Source organism: Trachurus japonicus, chromosome 4 (assembly GCF_045865225.1).
Source record: "Trachurus japonicus isolate A0001 chromosome 4, Traja_1.0".
NCBI classification, from domain to species: domain Eukaryota; kingdom Metazoa; phylum Chordata; class Actinopteri; order Carangiformes; family Carangidae; genus Trachurus; species Trachurus japonicus.
Window position 1 is genome coordinate 5,350,405 of NC_140910.1, and position 17,293 is coordinate 5,367,697.

Genomic DNA, 17,293 nt, shown 5'->3' on the forward strand with positions numbered 1-17,293 from the left:
GTCACGTCAGCATTGTTCTCACAGCGCTGACTGCTGAGATCCACAAACACTGTGACAGATGGAAGGACTGGCAGCAGACAGAGTGGTGTCACTCTTCAGCCGTCTTGTCTCCTTTACATAATGTCGGCCTTTTTCAAGAATCACTCAGAATGGTCTGTACTGACATAAAGGTCTGATTTAAGATGATGATGATATTAAATTAAGCAATATTACCCTAGAGGGTGTGCTTCTCGGACCTTCCCGAATGAAATCAATACCGTGTCGCCGACACAGCCAAACATTTTGATTACTCCAGATTATTTAAAAGCCAAAAAGTTGCAAAGAGAGAGAGAGAAACATAGAGGTAGGCTATCTTCTGTTTTATCCAACGAAATATTCAGCTCCAGGCCATATTTTATTTCCACCGCGGTTACAACTAGCGTCTCTCTGACTGTCCACATACGGAAAGGAACAGCCTCTTGGCTAAAACGGGGCAGTTTACAGCATTCACTAAAAAAATTGTTATTTAATTGTTCTAAAGTTTGAGTTTGGCATCTGAAAGGAGCACTCTACAGGAGGTTGATTAAGTTTGTGATTTATTTTCACGAGTAACCTAACGTTTCTAAAAGAATAAAACTAAGAATCCATGGATGGTTACCATGGAGATCGATACAACAACATGACATGGCAGAGTAATATGTTTAGTGATGAGTCAGGCGTGCTGTCATGCTGATTTGAGCACTAAATGTCTTGTTGACCAATCAGATTGCTTGGTCGGAACTACTTGTTGTATAGTTTACATTTTTGGCTAGACTGCAACAGCAGTGCCAGGCCTCACTGACTGACTGACGCTATTCACCACTGGTCAGCAGAGTGGTGGAGACATAGCGGTGAATTCTACTTCAGCATCCCAACATCTGAAGATCAAACTTCCTAAAAAGTGTGCATCATACAAACCACTACATCTAAATGAATGGTAAATGAAAAAAACGAGTTCTTTTTTCTAGTTTTTTTTGTTTCAAAAATGTATGAATGCACAGATTGTTTAAAAGAACAATTTGGTCAAAGGCTGATGCTGGTACCGATGGTTTTTTCTCTGTTGTGTATTCCTCTTTTATTTAAAGCAGTGTTGAGCACGTCACCTTTTAAAAAGTAATCACTTATAGTTACTAGTTATTTCCCCAAAAGGTAACTGAGTTTGTAACCAAATGACTACATTATAAATGCAACTAATAACCAGGAAAAGTAACTATTTATAAAATGCTCAAACACGCCCCCCCCCCCCAACCCCCTAGCCATAATCCTAACCTCCCGTTTATCTGGAACTGACGCGACGCTGCAGAGCCTGCCTGTGTGGAGGAATACTGAGTGAGTTGGTTAGTTAGATAACACCATTATATTGGCATTATAATGAGGGAAACAGTAACTTTTTTGATTACTTGTTACTGAAAAAGCTCACTTAACTTTAACAAATTGAACGTGTGCGCCGTGCCCTCTGTCGTCGCGGCAGAGTCATGTCCCCCCAAAAAAGAGAAAAAACAGGCTTCTCCTCCAAGTCAGCACAATACGTCAAACAACAGATAAACGTCAGCCACTGCAGGCGTCGGTCACTGAGGCGAATAACGGCCGATACCGATGTTCAGCCGGTGCATTGATCCATCCCTATGAAAATCCCAATTTGTTTGTTTTTCTGATTCTGTTTTGAAACTGAATAACAGAAGAACCAACCATTCAGATTCAACGAATGGTGTCACTGAATCATCACTGTTTGTTGCCATCCAGTCCTCCCATTAATCTGGCCTGCCCTCCCTGCATTTCCGCCCACCAGAAGCTGCCTTCGTCAACTCTTCTTAACATTTCCACGTTTTTGTACATTCTGTGTTATAAAACTGTTTTCTTGTCTGTATACAACATCTACAACACTCTGGATTTTTCCTCAGTGGGTGTGACAGAGGATGTTGTTATGATGCTCTGTAAATACCTTTGAGACAAACTGTTGTAAAAATGGGCTATACAAATAAACTTGCTTTGCCTTGTTGACTATTATCATTTCTGCTAATGAGATGATGGACACCTGAATTTCATTACATCTATTCACACCTCCTGTGATTGGGATATTGCACTCGGCCATACTGTTTTTTGATTTGTATTTTAATTAGCTGTGCAGCTCTTCTTTATTCTGACCATAGCAGAGTTCATACAAAGAAGCACCAAGACAGAACAGAACTTCACACTGTGGGTGAGTGGAAAGTCGGGGCTTCGTAGTGTCAATTGGCATGACAACAGGAACCGTTTCCTCTTATCTAAATGATCACATGACTGGACAGCAGGATTAATATAAAACCATGCTACATATGGGAACATATGGAGCACAAGTGTGACCCAGAGGACGCAAGTTACAGCAGCTGGAGCCGTAAAATGCTCAGTGCTCAGTGGCCGAGTGCTTAACGCACATCCCATGTTGGCACAGCCTGAAGCAGGGATCGCTGGTTTGACTCCCCGGTGTCTCTCCCTGGCTTCCTGTCTCTTATACACTGCCCCCCCCCCCCCCCAAAAGAAAAGAAAACAAAAAAACTCTATGATGATGACTGATACTATGTCCACAGTTGCAGTGACTCTTTCTAGTTGGAAACCCATCTTTGCCGTTATCAATGTCTCCTCTACTACTGTATGTGTGAGAGCAAAATGTCTAATAAGAATAAAAGTTGACATGGTAGTGTCTGTGGTGTTTTTCCAGGGCACTTCTTCATTATGGCTGGTTTCTGTGGCAGTTTGTCACAGCTCATTACGATAAAGTTGTTTTGACTGTATCGGACGCCCACGCGCCCCCAGGACACGCTGCCAAGGGGCATGCTGCTGCTCTCCGCCAAGAGACGCTGGCTCTCGTAGAAAATGACCGACTTCTGGTCACTGACATTCTCTCCTCCTCCAGTCTGAGGACACAGAAGCTGTTCCAAGGTCTGTGTTGGACATAACTAAAGGAATTTCTGCACAGGATGCATTTTTGACAGTTGGAATAAATGTGCCTCTATTTCGATCCATACAACAGCTCAGCAGATTGAAACCTGGATTTAAATGTTTCAACTGGGTTTTCTCCCACTCTGCACATTTCTTTGACTTGACTCTCTGAGATAAACACGTCTCACAGTGTGTGTCCCTGCCTGTGTTCAGTCACTGGTGAAGTAGTAGTGTACAGTATGAAGGCAGCTCAGTCTCTATTCCCTTTACAACAGCGCCCTTCTGTGGTTGCATCCATCACTGCACACCTGCAGCACCACAGAGCAGCCACTAGGCCTCTGAACATCTGGGCCCAGTTGTTCCAAAGGTGTAATCTGGATCAAAATTATCCAGATTTGAATTCCCTTGTTTTGCCATCCAGGATCACGTAATCCTTCTTACTTTTATCCCAGTTGTTCAAAGCATCAGTCTGATCCAGATATTATTATTTGAAAATGTGGTGTATGTAATGTTTTCTGTGCTCTTTTGGTTGTTTCTTCAATGTTGTTTAAAAAGCCAGGACTTATCTGGTCTGGCTGTTTAAATAAAAATGGCAAATATACAGTACATTAGTCGAATACATTGTAAATATTTCAACTTCAAATGTCAAATTTCATTTAATTATACAGTAGTTGGGGAAAAGTTCTTAATTTGTGGAATAATCAAATGTTAACTTTATTTACTTTATCACTGTAATGGTTTAAAAATTAGATGCAAGATATAAATCAATCAATGTATATATACTACATTACTGTTTTCTTGTCTGTAACAACATCTATTGCACGTCTGTCCGTCCTGGGTGAGGGATCCCTCCTCTGTTACTCACCCTGAGGTTTCTCCAATTTTTTCCCTGTTAAAAGGGGTTTCTATGGAGTTTTTCGATGTGAGGGTCTAAGGACAGAGGATGTTGTTATGATGCCATGTAAAGCCCTTTGAGACAAACTGTTTGTAAAAACGGGCTATACAAATAAAATTGCCTTGCCTTGCCTTACATTATAAATGTTGTTTATTTGACCAGTTTGAATTAAATTTAAATGACAAGTTTTCCCGATCCTACTAAGAAGTTTTGAAAAACACAAACTGATGGTTTGATACAGATTAAAACCAAGATACGATTACGTGACCTGATCCGATCTCAGAGACCGTTTTTAGTTTTGAATAAACCCATTTTCAAGATTTGATCCAATCCATTATCCAAAATCCAATCAGATTACTTTTGAGCAACTGGGCCCTGGATCCGGCCTCTAAGATCCCTTCAGTGGACCCGTCTCTTACCTGGATGCCGGAGGTGGTGAAGTAGGGGATCTCGAACTTAACGCTGATGGGCGGTTTGCCTTCCTTGTCCTCTGCCTCCACACTGGGCAGGCCAAAGTGGGCCCTCATCAGGTATTCTTTACCACCCTGAAATTCACCAGGACATGGTGCAGCAGGTTAGACAGAACATTCACTGGCTTCAGTACTAACAGCAAAAATAAACTCATCACATGTCGTCCTCCAGCAGGTGGATTCAGGAGAACTCTTAATCTGATGGTTTGATATCACATATAAAATTCATTGTGTTGCTTGTGGGTGAAAAGTAAAATGTGGCTAACGTACTGGGAAGGATTTGATGGACCAGACGATCTCACTGTTCTCTGGAATCCACTTGACGCTGCCCACAGTTGTTTTGAACTTAGGTGAGTCTGCATCAGTGGGGACGGGGATGTGAATCTCTACGTTGTTGGCTGTGGAGCGCCTCTTGAACTGGCTCTTGGCCTGTAGGAGGAGGAGAGGGCAGAGAGGACAGAGGGAGAGATGAACATATGAATGTAGATGTGTTATGTTATTTGATCCTGTGAGGAGACGACTGGAACTTTACCTTGATCATGTACTCGATCCTGCTGTGTGAGTGTTTCTCAATGACTGACTCGATCCAGATCAGTGGTTTGACCTGAGGACATGAAACACAGTCTTCATATAAAATACAGTGTTTGTATCCAGAGGTGTTACCGAACCCATTCCACAAAGAAAAACCAAGGCATACACACAGTTTACCAGCTGAACTAGACTATTGGTAGTTTGTCTCTGTCACTTCTCACAGTCTCCATCTGGGATCCACAGTGGTTTAGATTTATTTACCTCAAACCAAGAATGTAACAGACTTTTATAGAGCTGATATGCTCATCAGTGTCACGTTCTGATGAATGTACTATAGCTGCAGCTCATATAATTAGAATATTATTGTGGAAAAGGTTTTTTGTTCTAATTCAATTCAAAAACCAGACCAACCTATACAGTATATAATTCAGTATGCTTAGAATAAAATACTAAGCCTTTTATGTATTGTATAGCTTACAGCTCATGAAAATCAGTCAAATTTCTAAATACTACAATATTTCCTAAGACCTAACCCAAAAATAATGGAATGTATTTTCATAGCGCTTTTCAGAAACAGCCCAGACCCAGACACAAACCATTATTTATTCATACCACATTCACACTTTGACCTGCTGCCGCCCAGTAAATGCTACAGAGCATTCCCGAGCTTGAACCACAAGACTGGATTTACATTTACAATGTATTTGTATATTGTGTTTTCTTTATTTTTATCTTTTTAACTTATTAGATAAAGATGCATCCAGATTTTCTTGTGCTTCACTATTCACCTTATGTAGCCCCGCCCACTTTGCCACTTCCGGTTTGGCCGCGATTGTGTTACGACTTCCGGTCAAATGCGGAAGTAAAAACTGATGTAAACAATCGACTGAATTTGCAGTATATTGCGGGACAATTACAATACAGACAATCAAATCAACATGGACAACACTTGCGGGGTGTACTTCGAAGCGAGTTTAGTGGGTTATATTTTATAATTATATATTTTTTATTGAGTCTAAAGCCAGGCTTTCCTGTACTCTCTCTTTCAACCCAGCTAGATCGCCATGGAAACTTATGGTAACAGATGTTTAGCTCATATATTCAGAGTTTAATCCTAAAATCGGCTATAAAAGCGCCGCTGTTTCACAATTTAACTCATTTACAGCGTGACTTTTACTTTGAAATCCAAGTGGAGCTGGCAGAACCAGTACGGAGGGAGAGATCGCGCTGATCCGCTGCTGTTTACCAACTGTTGAGCTGAGCGTCAGGAGCTCATTTATATATAGGCTATTATATTACTTGGATATAAGCTGCAGCATGGACGTCAGAACTATTTACTGAGAGAGGGAGGGGGGGTTTGTTGTGAGGGTCGACTGTCACCTGGAGCAAACTGACAACTATATGATCAGAAACTCGTTCAACTCTGGACTGTCTGTGAAGACTGACGGGAAGCTGGCCTCATCCTCTGCTTCAGAGAGAGCCTTGCACTGTCGGACCTGGGTCTCTGCTCCGTGTCCAGAGCCTGGTCGGGTCGGGACACGCTGTTCACGCTGTGAACCTGCTCGCTAATGTGTAAAAGAAATAAACGGAGGGATTTAGAAATAAAACCCTCCCTCAACTACTGTAACTTAAATGTGGCCATGAATAAACTTGTTTCGCCTACAGCAGTATTGCCCAAATGCAAATATTGAATACATCTCTATTTTCACAGTTAAAAATGTCTTTGTCACCTAAACTACCCCCCGCCCCCTCCAAAAAAGAGAAAAGAAAAGAGAAACACTGTAGCATATTTTCATACGTACACCCAGCCTGAATTGCGATCAGTAAAATATATAAAAGTAGGCTATAAAACACAATTTAAACATGAAAGTTGTTCCTCTAGTTTATTTTGTTTAAATGGATAAAGCTTCATAATTAAAAGTAGCGCAATGTCCAGCTGTCAGAAATTAAAAGCAGCCTCTTATGTGCATTAACAATGTTGCTTCGGGCTGTGATAGGGTTTTTTTTTTTTTTTTTTTTAATTCGCTCCTACTCTCCAAACAAGCTGCTCATCTTGGCTGAAATCAGCGGGGACACGGGGATTTATTTAATTATTTTTAACCAGACTCAAGAGTAGATGGAGGTGGGTGCAGGTCGTACAGAGCTCCACACACACTGGGACAGAAGATGAGGTCGATGCTCAACTGCTATAAAAACTCACACGTTTTCTTCCAGTGATTGTAGCTTCCTCTTTATAATGCTCGTCATTTTTTGCAATCGACAACGGGAAAAAAAAACCGGATTTGCCAACAAGAAACATCTGAGAACGGACTCAAATAATCAAGCTACCGCTAATGTACTATACGACTTCCGGTCGTCGCCGGAAGTTCCAACACAATCTCACAGCGTTCCATTGACTCCATGGTTGCCCCGGAGAATAAGGTGAATACAATGGCCATTAAGGAATTCTATTATATTCTATTACCTGTTACCATGGTGAACTGACTCAGAGCTCCATGGATGACACCTTTAACCCCTCACGCTCATGGTAAATTCATAGTGAACATTACTGTTTAAATCTCAGGATTCATCAAGTCAGAGTTTAGGCGAGTCAGAGTTTAACAAGTAACAACCTGCTTTCTGGCTCTTTGTGGTTTCCATGTAGCACAATCCTGTTTCTACTTTACAGTGGTCCATCCTCTCTCTCTTTCTTCCTGACATTCAGCTCTTAACCAACTAGAATATGTGACAGTGATTCATGAACACTATGTCAACCAGCAGCATTACTGCAGAAAATCACCTTTACGATCTAATGACACCATCAAGGCAAAATAAACAAGAATCCTGTTTAATGAGCAGCTGTGCTGTGAAATCAGCTCCACTGATGTTTAATGAGCCTTTAAATGAGAGACGACAGAGAAGGTTTAAAGCAGTGATTCAAAGAACTCTGCACTGACAGGAAGAACACTCAGGGATAAGATGCCTATGAATTTGTCCTGGTAATATTTAATTTAATCAAATTAAAACCAGTTCTGTTCAAACAAACAAAGAAACTGGGAGCATCTTATGTGCGTACGGTTTTTAACCTGAACTGAACTGAGCCTCTAGAAATCACTGATGTGACTCAGCCTAATTATGGAAGGAAGCTGAACCCTTTATCTGATGAAGTACGAACACTGAAACATTACATTGTTTATTGCTAGTCTGACAGTGTGTGGGGATTTTAATTGGATTCATTCATCTTCTACACAATCGCTTCACTATATAGAGAAGCAATTGTGATTTGGCAGTTTTCATTTTGGCTTACAAGTGTTGTTATGTGGGTGTCTGGGTGGAGATATATACACTACTCACAAAGAGTTAGGAATGTTTGGCTTTTAGATTAAATTTCAGAATGCACCTAAAACAAACTTAATTTAACCTTCTCTAAACTTTTGAATGCACATGTCCAATTGTTCAATGTTTCAGTACTTATTGAATAACATGCTGTTCTCTAACAAGGTGATTAACCACAAACATCACAAGCATCGTCTGATTTAGTGGTTCAGTTGTCAATGAACCACTAAATGTCCTGGTTCAATGATAAGTTGTATAGAGTCCTCTTCTCTCTCCCTCTCCTCTCCACCATGTTCACATGCTGACATCATGAGACCAAGACAACATCAAATTGATCAGACATCGAGATTTTCTTTGTGCTATAGCCACCACTGTTGTTAGCTTTTATTTGAGATAAAGAAATGACCATTGCATCCTTCTACTTAAAACAAGGCTTTCATGATAGACTATCACTGTAGCATGAACTGTTTATAGGGATATTCTTGTCAAATATCCCTAACCTTTTGTGAGTAGTGTATAAGTGTGTGTGTGTGTGCTGCTGCTTCTCACATGTGTGTTGAGGCGGTAGGACATGAGCTCAAACTCTCCGTCAGGGGGAATGAAGGAGATGGTGCGGTCGTTTTCAAACCGGGACAGACGGACACACTGATGGAACTTCACGTCCTCCAGCTCCACTGACTTACTCTTTCCTCCTGGAGACACAGACGGACAGAGAGAGGACGAAGGGTACACACAGGGTTTATTAAACAACTAACACAAGTTAAAGCAGAAGTAAGCGATCCAGTCGTTTTGGCTAATGCTGCGTTCCAGGCAGGCTTTTGAAACCGTAAATTACAGCTTCAAGTCACAACTTACGACTTTGTAGCGTTCCAGGCAACCCACTCGTGTTTTTCCGACCTGTTTTACCTGTGAAAGTCACTATAACGGCCACTCGTAACTTCCGACCCGTGAACTCGTACCAGATCGAACTGGTACGACTTCACAGGTCGGAAAAACACGAGTTACGGGTTGCCTTGAACGCACCATAACAGTCCTCGTCCCTACGTCACCACATTCAGGCGTATCCCTTGGCTGCACACACAGCCCTGCATGCCGTTCTCTCTCCTCATTGGATAAAACTTGTAGGCAGGGCCGGCCCTGTACATCTGGGGGCCCTAAGCAGGATAAAATTGGGGGCCCTGCCTCACAGTGTATATATGTACGATCAAATATTCATAAAACCAGCTACCGTATGCAACCCTTGCATATTTTATTGTACCTCTATCAACATGATGGCGAGCAGATATTTTATTACTAATTAGAGCCACTGAAACACTTCAAGCTGTCTAATTGCACTTGTCATTTTTTCTTCTACTTTGTTTTTGTCTGAATGTTAATGTTAATATTGTGAATGGCAATAGCTGGCTCCAAACCTGCAGTATTAAATCACTACTTTTGATGTAGCAGAAAGATAAAAGATTCTACAAAAGATTACAGTTTGAACAGATTTATTTTCTTTAAATTATCTGTACAGCTAAATTCTAGAACCCTTAAAACAAAACTTCAGTTGAGAAGAAGATAGAGGATGTTGGTTGGTCAGCAGCATCATCAGCAGTAACCATTGGAGCTGTGGAGAAGATTAGTAGATTTTTTTAGCCACTTGTGTACACACAATTTAATTTTCCAACAGAGATAAACATATTGTGGCAACATGACATGTCTAATCAGCCATTAATAAATGGGTGATTGATCCTTTATCCCCTCACAGGAAAACAGCTGTTATCTTTTCACTGTAAGCAGACCTTAAAATCAGCCAGGACATGTGAACTACAGCAGGCTACATGTAGCAGCTAGCCAGCTAAGTGAGCTAACACAAGCACCGACATGTTTTTCGGCTAAACGTACATCTGGTAAACATAACATTAATTAGCCTTACCTTGTCCTTGTTTTTTTTTCATCCTCGGCCTTCTTCTTTTTCCTATTTTCTGCACCTGACGGATATATCCTTTTGGACATCGTCGCTGTCCAAAAGCCAATCACCTCCTCGCAAATCGCGATCTCAGTGAGTGAGGGTGGGAGGGGGCCAGGGGGGAGAGAAGGGGAAGGGGTGGTGCGCTCGTTACCGGACAACGGCCACAGTCTGCGTTACGTTTACGTATGCGTGTCACGGTCATTGTTGCCAGTTGGGTCAAGGGTTACACGTTGCCGTTGTCAGAGACGGTTAGACAAATGATTGAGCAAAGTTTGGGGGCCCCCTAGTGGTTGCGGGGCCCTAAGCAGCTGCTTAGTTCGCTTATAGGGAGGGCCGGCTCTGCTTGTAGGATACGAGAAAAGTTTTCTCCTCGGCTTACAGCAGAGCAGAGTGACTGACAGACCCGTGTTTCAGACCAAACACTCTATGTAAGTGATTGCTGTCGGAAGATATAACTATTTAAGACTTATATTAACACAAAAATATCGCTTACTTCTGCTTTAATTAAAGCTGTGTGTGTGTGTGTGTACTCATTGATTCGTGGCTGTGTTACTCACTTCCAGTGTTCTCGAACAGGACTTTGTCATTGAGCCCCAGTCGGAGCTCTGGCATCCCAGACAGGAACACCCTCATCTTGATGGAGCCTACGATCTCACTGCGCAGCACGTTTCCATTGGCGCTGACCTGGAGCAGGGACAGAGAGCAGGTCTACAGCACACGGTCCGACCCAGCCCCCCCTCCAGTGGAGATGCATTTGGAAAATATTTCAGTGTTGTTGTGGTTATGAGCTCCTACTAATCAGGAGGGTCAGGAAAGATGGAGAGCTGCAGTGATGACAGCTTCCTCATGTGTAGTCAGGACAAAGTCCACACACAGAAGACAGATCCTCAGCAAAACGAGTCACTGCTGCCTTCATATTTCTTTTTTAAGTTTAGTTGTGGTGATTCAAATGACACAAATGTTTTTTTTCCCTAAATGTTTCTAACACAGACCTCAGATCAGACAGATCAGACCGTCTCTGGTGGCTGTCTGTCGCCTTTAACTTATTCTGACAGGTTCAAACATGATGACAGTGGAGGAGCTGCTCTGATTGGTTTATCTCTTGTAATGGGCTCAATGTGTGGTGCATTGCATTTTCAAAATAAAGGAAAAGTACTTCATAGAGATGTAGTGGAGTTATTTACTAGAAAAAAAGGTAAAGGAAAAGGGGAAAAAAGGTAAAGTACAGTTACCTGACCTGAGGGGCAAAGACTAAAGGATCAAACACGTTTATAGATGGTTGATGTGTGTGCAGATCCACAAAAAGAGAATCAGTCAGTCACATGCAGCAGCAGCAGCATCTCATCAATCATCTCTCTGCTGAAGATGTTTTCTGAAGTTGTTTGAAGTATATATTATCTGTGGAGGGATTGTATTGTGAAATATCTACAAAAGGTGTTTCATTTTATCAACAGATGAAAACAACAAAGTGAACGGTGAACAGAGCAGTGAATGCAGCAAATGTTCATAGAATGTGCATATGATCCTGCATTTATCAGGGAGACATGGAAACATGGAGGATGTGTTGAGTGTTGATGTGACTGGAATGTGATCAGATATCAATTTAAAGGGATAGTTCAATATTTTGGCAAATTCGCCTATTGCCATAATCCCTATAGTCATAGCAGTAGGTTCATTACCTTTAATTATCGGTGCATGTTGTTTTGAGATCTGCGGGGCAGAGACGTGAGCTGCTCAGTGAACACAATGGAGGTGAACGGTACAGGTCCCCTGTCCCTCAAAACTCATCAAATACACAATCCAACAACTCCAAAACGCTCTGGTGGACAAGTTGTGACCTGCACATTCACCACACTATGAGATAATAATGTAACATTACGAGACAGAGTTGTTTTAGAGGCAAATGCATAGCTGGAACTACATTCCAGACACGGCTGCTGAGCGGAGGTATTTCAAAAACGCAAGTAGTTTCAAGTATTTGTTTCATGTGTTGTAATGTTACATAACTATATATTATTATTTCATAGCATGGTGAATGCGCAGGTCACAACTTGTCCACCAGAGCGTTTTGGAGTTGCACTCGCGTCTCTGCTCCGCCAATCTAAAAACAGCTTGCAAAGACAATTAAAGGTAATGAACCTACTCCTACGACAATAGGGATTATGGCAATAGGCGAATTTGCCAAAATGTTGAACTATCCCTTTAACAACCCAGAGGAAAGAACAAGAAGCGACGAGGTTTATCTGTGATATTATATCCAGAGTAAACAACCGTGTAACAGCACTGTAGTGGGTTCTCACCAGCAGGTTGACTGACTCTATCACGTCTAAGAAGACCTCGTTCTTCCTGTATTTGATGCCCTCTGACCTCCAGGACACGGCGTTGGTGACAGTGGCGGGAGGGCGAGGGGCCCCGGTGTCCAGCTTGTGGCCCTCCTGTGTGATGTATCTGCAGGACAGAGAGCCGGTAAGATGATCGGACTAGGAAACATAACCGACAAGCAGACGCCATGACGACGGCGGTGACGTGAGAGGACCATAACATGTCTGGTGAAAAGAGCAGATGTGCAGTTCAGTCTCTTCTTACTCCTGCAGGATCTTGCTGTCTGTGGTCTGAGGGTAGCCAAAGTCCATCAGCTCGTCCAGCAGCTCGTAGATAATGACAAAGTTGTCCCTGATGCTCTCCTCCTCCAGCTCTTTGAAGTACTCAGAGAAGACCTGAGGAGCCGGGATCACACACAGTGTTAGCATGTGTCAGCCAGCTGCAGTGCACCACGGCACCCAAACCACAGTCAGAATGACTACAGCCGCTGGATCTGTTCTCAGAGCAGCACACCACTGAGTTTACACATGAAGGTCAATTATGACTGATCCATGATCTGTCTATGAATATCCACAACAGGGAGCACAGCAGGGAGTACACAGATTCTCTATTAACCCTAGAACACTAACGTTAAAAATAGTAACATCATCACTAATGCCGGGTATTTTTTACCCGATATAATATAGTACCCATAAAAAAATATTTCTCATCAAAGTATATTAAAATACAACAATACATGGCAAATTGAAGTACACTTCCTTAATTTTCCACTGTACAATGTTTCACAAAATGAAAAAATGGTATCATTTGTGATTTTTTTTGTTTTTTTAACAAAAACTTACTTAAAAAAAAAACTAATGGAGCTGGGACTTTGTCCTTCAGACCACCCATTTGTGGGACATTTGAGCCTTATTTGGTGGAGTAAAAAGAAAAAAGAAACATTTTCAGCATCACCAGAAACGGTCGCCAGATTTAATACATACAGTAAACACTAACGTCGGGTGAAATTCACCCGAACATGTGCCTGCTGAAAAAACTAGGGATGGGAGCAGGGAAACATGCCGACCTTCAATGACGTCAGTGAGCAGTATGAAGCTACCCAGGGACCCATGAAACTCAGACAACAGCAACATAATGAAAATTATGAAACAATAATTTCATGGGTGAAAATCACCCGACATTAGTGTGCTAGGGTTAAGATAAAAATAATTTTCATCATCATCTACCATAATTACTGACTGACACATCATGTCGTGTTAATGTGCAGATGATGGAGTTCTTCTGAGTGTGGGGCAGCAGCCAGACACAGTAGGGTCATCAAAAACTATACAGAGTATTTTATATGAACATTTTTGCGCAAATGTAAGAAAAAGTGTTACATAATAATTTCACTACATAGAATAATTTTTATTCATTCCAAGCCTGTACCCTCTCCTGTTTCCCCTGGCCCCACCATCAAGATACAAATGCACATTATTGATTATTGATCGTCCTGCTCCTGTACGTGTCATGATGAGAAACAAACTCTTACCTGGATGATTTTATAGAGAAAAGAGAAAACGAGGGACACACAAGCATTCTTCTTACTCGTCGCTACGACTGGTGACCCACAGGTTAAGATGACAAGTCAACAGGTTTGAATGTGATGTAAAAAACAAATTAAAATAAATGAAGCCTCAGGTTAAAGAGTTGTGTGTGTGTGTTTAGTGGTCATTTTCAAAGATTAAAAACAGAACAAAATTATAGCCGCAAGTAGAAATTTGTGGGTTCTAACCTATTTGGCTCAACACTCAGCAAAATCAACAGGGTTCTACCTGAGACCCAATGGGTCAAGCTCAAACTGTTTTGGAGGGCAGATTCCTAGTCCTGTCCTGAATATATCTACTAAGATTTATAATTATTGGACAAATTGTTAATGATTTATGGCCATATACCAAATTTGGTGTTAACAGAGTCAAAGTCTTAAAAGTTTTATCAATTTTACTGTTACTAATTAGCAAAAAATCCATCATGTCAGACTTTAATGGTACATAGCACATTGAGCTGGAATTGTGTGTCAAATTTCAAGTCAATCGGACTTACTGTGCGAGGGGCATGGCTTTCCCAATTTTTGTTATTTTTGGGGGTTTTTGAGCCTTATCCTAATAACAGCGCCACCATCTGGCCTATTGGGGTCATTTTTCTTGGAAAGCTGATTCACATCATTTCCAATCATTAAGCCAAGTTTCATGTTTCTGACCCATTCCAGCTCACGGCTGAGCCCATGCATCAGACAACAAATAAAAAGACTGTGAAGCCAAGAAAATTAAGAAAATCATTGTGGAAAAAAAAAATCACGTGCCTTCAGGGCCTCCATTCAAATCCACAGCACTAGATTCATTCAAAAATCTTTCTGACGTGTTTGTGTTTGCTTGTCTTACAGATCATGCTTCTCACTGTGACTCCAGAGTGGATTTTCCAAACAGGACGATCCAGGACCCTGAGGACCTGTCAAGGATACGGTACAGGTTGTTGTGTTTGATCCACATGAAGCGCACTCCTCCGTGGGCCAGGATGGGAGACAGGTTCCCCTCCTCCTCCTTGTCCATCAGGATGGGCATGAAGTGCTCGATCTCCGACATGTCAACGTCTCCGCGGTAGTTCCTGCAGATCAGCACCTGAAAGACATCCCACACTTCTCTTCACGTCCCATTCTGTTCAACATCTCTGAAGCCTGAAAAATCTGTAGAAAGATGTGACTGAAGTTCTAATGATAAAACAGTGATGATGTGAAGAAGCCTGTCAATAGATTCATATCATCAAAATGCAATCGTGTTATTATTGTGCACATATTAATTAGTGTGTGGTAAAGTGAGCTGTGTTTAATTAAAACATAATTAGACTGCGTAAATCAGTAGAACACAATGTTGTACATAACAATAGAAGTGCTTTCATCATTACTCTGCTCAGTTTCAGGGCTGTAAATAAGACTTAGTTTCAAACTCTGTTAATCTAGTCGATCTGTTACTACTAATACATTTCTAATTAAAGAATTATGCGATAAGATATCTGAAAATATCAGTCACCGTTTCCTAGACTCTGAGCTGTCATCTTTTGTCTGCCAGCAGCTGAAAACTAAATCAGGTTAGAACCATGTCAAAGTGAAAATCACTAGAGGCAGCAGTGAACTGTGATCTCTGCTTTTCTCTCTCTGTGGATCAGTTCATCTTCTCTCTGACGGCTCAACACACACGGATGGATGGATAGATGGACGGACAGACAGACAGACAGACAGACAGACAGACAGACAGACAGACAGACAGACAGACAGACAGACAGACAGACAGACAGACAGACAGACAGACAGACAGACAGACAGATAGATAGATAGATAGATAGATAGATAGATAGATTGTTGACTGCATGTTGGCTTCTTTTCACTTCAAACTTGATGGATAATTTAAGTAACTTTCATTTGGATTAGCTGCTTCCTTCATTGAAATAGAAACAGCAGTATGGCTGAGAGCAATACTCAAATTGCAGGAGCTGCATTTTTTTTTTTTTTGGGATAAAGGTAAAATGTGTCAACAAACCAGTGATGTCACGATTATAGATTTTCTTGGTACCATTGTCAGAGAAATAGGCACGGTAGCCTACTACGATTATCACGATTATTATGTATTAATTAATTCCACAACACTATTAATGTGTAAAATCAAATAGTCAAAATATAATGACATTACTAATTATTTACACAAAATATTTTAAGTATCTATTAAGATATGACCAATTATTAATCCCCCAGGGGAAGTTTTTGAAATATTCAAGTCATCTAAGTTATTTTTAATCATTTCTTTTTTAAAGGACAAATGACACTAGCATTTAAATTCCTACCAATTCTATTCTAGTGTGTATAGCCTACCTTTACTTTGGCGCTCATCTGCCGATATGCTTCCGAGATAATTTTTTTTGGAAAGTGATGGTATTTATCTTAATTGTGAGAACAAGTAAATGTGACATCAGATGAAAAAGAATATCATTATGTGTAAAAAGAAAAAAGAAAAGAAAAAACAATAATTCCAACTGAAGTTCCACTCATAGGTTTTGTTTGTTGTTTTTTTTGCACATATTAGGCTACATTTATTTTAATTTGTATTCCCATGTTCCCCAAATACCTATTAATTAGCCTACTTGAGGATAATCTAGTCTTTCATTAGTGAGCAGAGCCCTAGCTTACAGTGACGGTGCAGCTGACAGGGGCACAGCAGGGTCCCGTCAGGTCACACTCACACACACAGTGAGTGTGCTGCTCACACACTGCACAAGTATTTTCAAAATTGGGGCAGAGTGCGTCACATGACAACATCCTACTGAGGCTGGGGGGCTCTGACCTGCCTGAGTCCTGACAGCACCTGCACGACAGTCCTCAACATCATCATCATCATCACCAGACTCTGAGATGAGCGGTCAGTCATCTCTGTCACTACGCCCCCCTGCACCCCCCGCCCCCCGCTGTAGACCTGTCGGTGCTGCCTGCAGCCGGTGTCCCCGGTCACGTGTCGGGTCGAGTCCTACCTTCCCCTTCAGGTCCAGCACGTACACTGCGCTGGCCGACATGTCTCCGTCCTCAGCCTGTCCGTCCTGCGCTGACACACCACGACGCGGCACCGGCAGCTTCCACCGGACACAGTCACAGACCCAGACCCACCGCGGCAAGTCAGACACTCAACCGGAAGCAAGCTCGACCTATGAGCCGCTGGCAACGGTTACACTTCCTGTTTTCAGAATAAAAGCGGGGAGCCAGGAGTAGGAGTGAGGTCATGACTGCAGATTTCATCAACACATTCATCAAAGCTTTGAAATGAAAGAAGAAAATGTTAAATTTTAGGGATG

General features: G+C 41.7%; 1 protein-coding gene across 1 annotated transcript in view; it reads right to left on the bottom strand.

The window, feature by feature from the left end:
• Positions 1–17,098, bottom strand: part of LOC146988326 (AP-1 complex subunit mu-1) — a 34,695-nt gene extending 17,597 nt beyond the window's left edge. The window contains exons 1-10 of the mRNA XM_085773512.1: positions 16,976–17,098; positions 14,922–15,078; positions 13,953–14,020; positions 12,686–12,816; positions 12,400–12,547; positions 10,657–10,783; positions 8,698–8,840; positions 4,835–4,906; positions 4,573–4,731; positions 4,252–4,377 (exon numbers count right to left, since the gene is read on the bottom strand). Of these exons, the coding sequence (XP_085629638.1) occupies positions 4,252–4,377; positions 4,573–4,731; positions 4,835–4,906; positions 8,698–8,840; positions 10,657–10,783; positions 12,400–12,547; positions 12,686–12,816; positions 13,953–14,020; positions 14,922–15,078; positions 16,976–17,017 (1,173 nt within the window). The 5' untranslated portion in view covers positions 17,018–17,098. The remainder of the gene's footprint in view (positions 1–4,251; positions 4,378–4,572; positions 4,732–4,834; positions 4,907–8,697; positions 8,841–10,656; positions 10,784–12,399; positions 12,548–12,685; positions 12,817–13,952; positions 14,021–14,921; positions 15,079–16,975) is intronic.
• Positions 17,099–17,293: the final 195 nt, after the last annotated feature.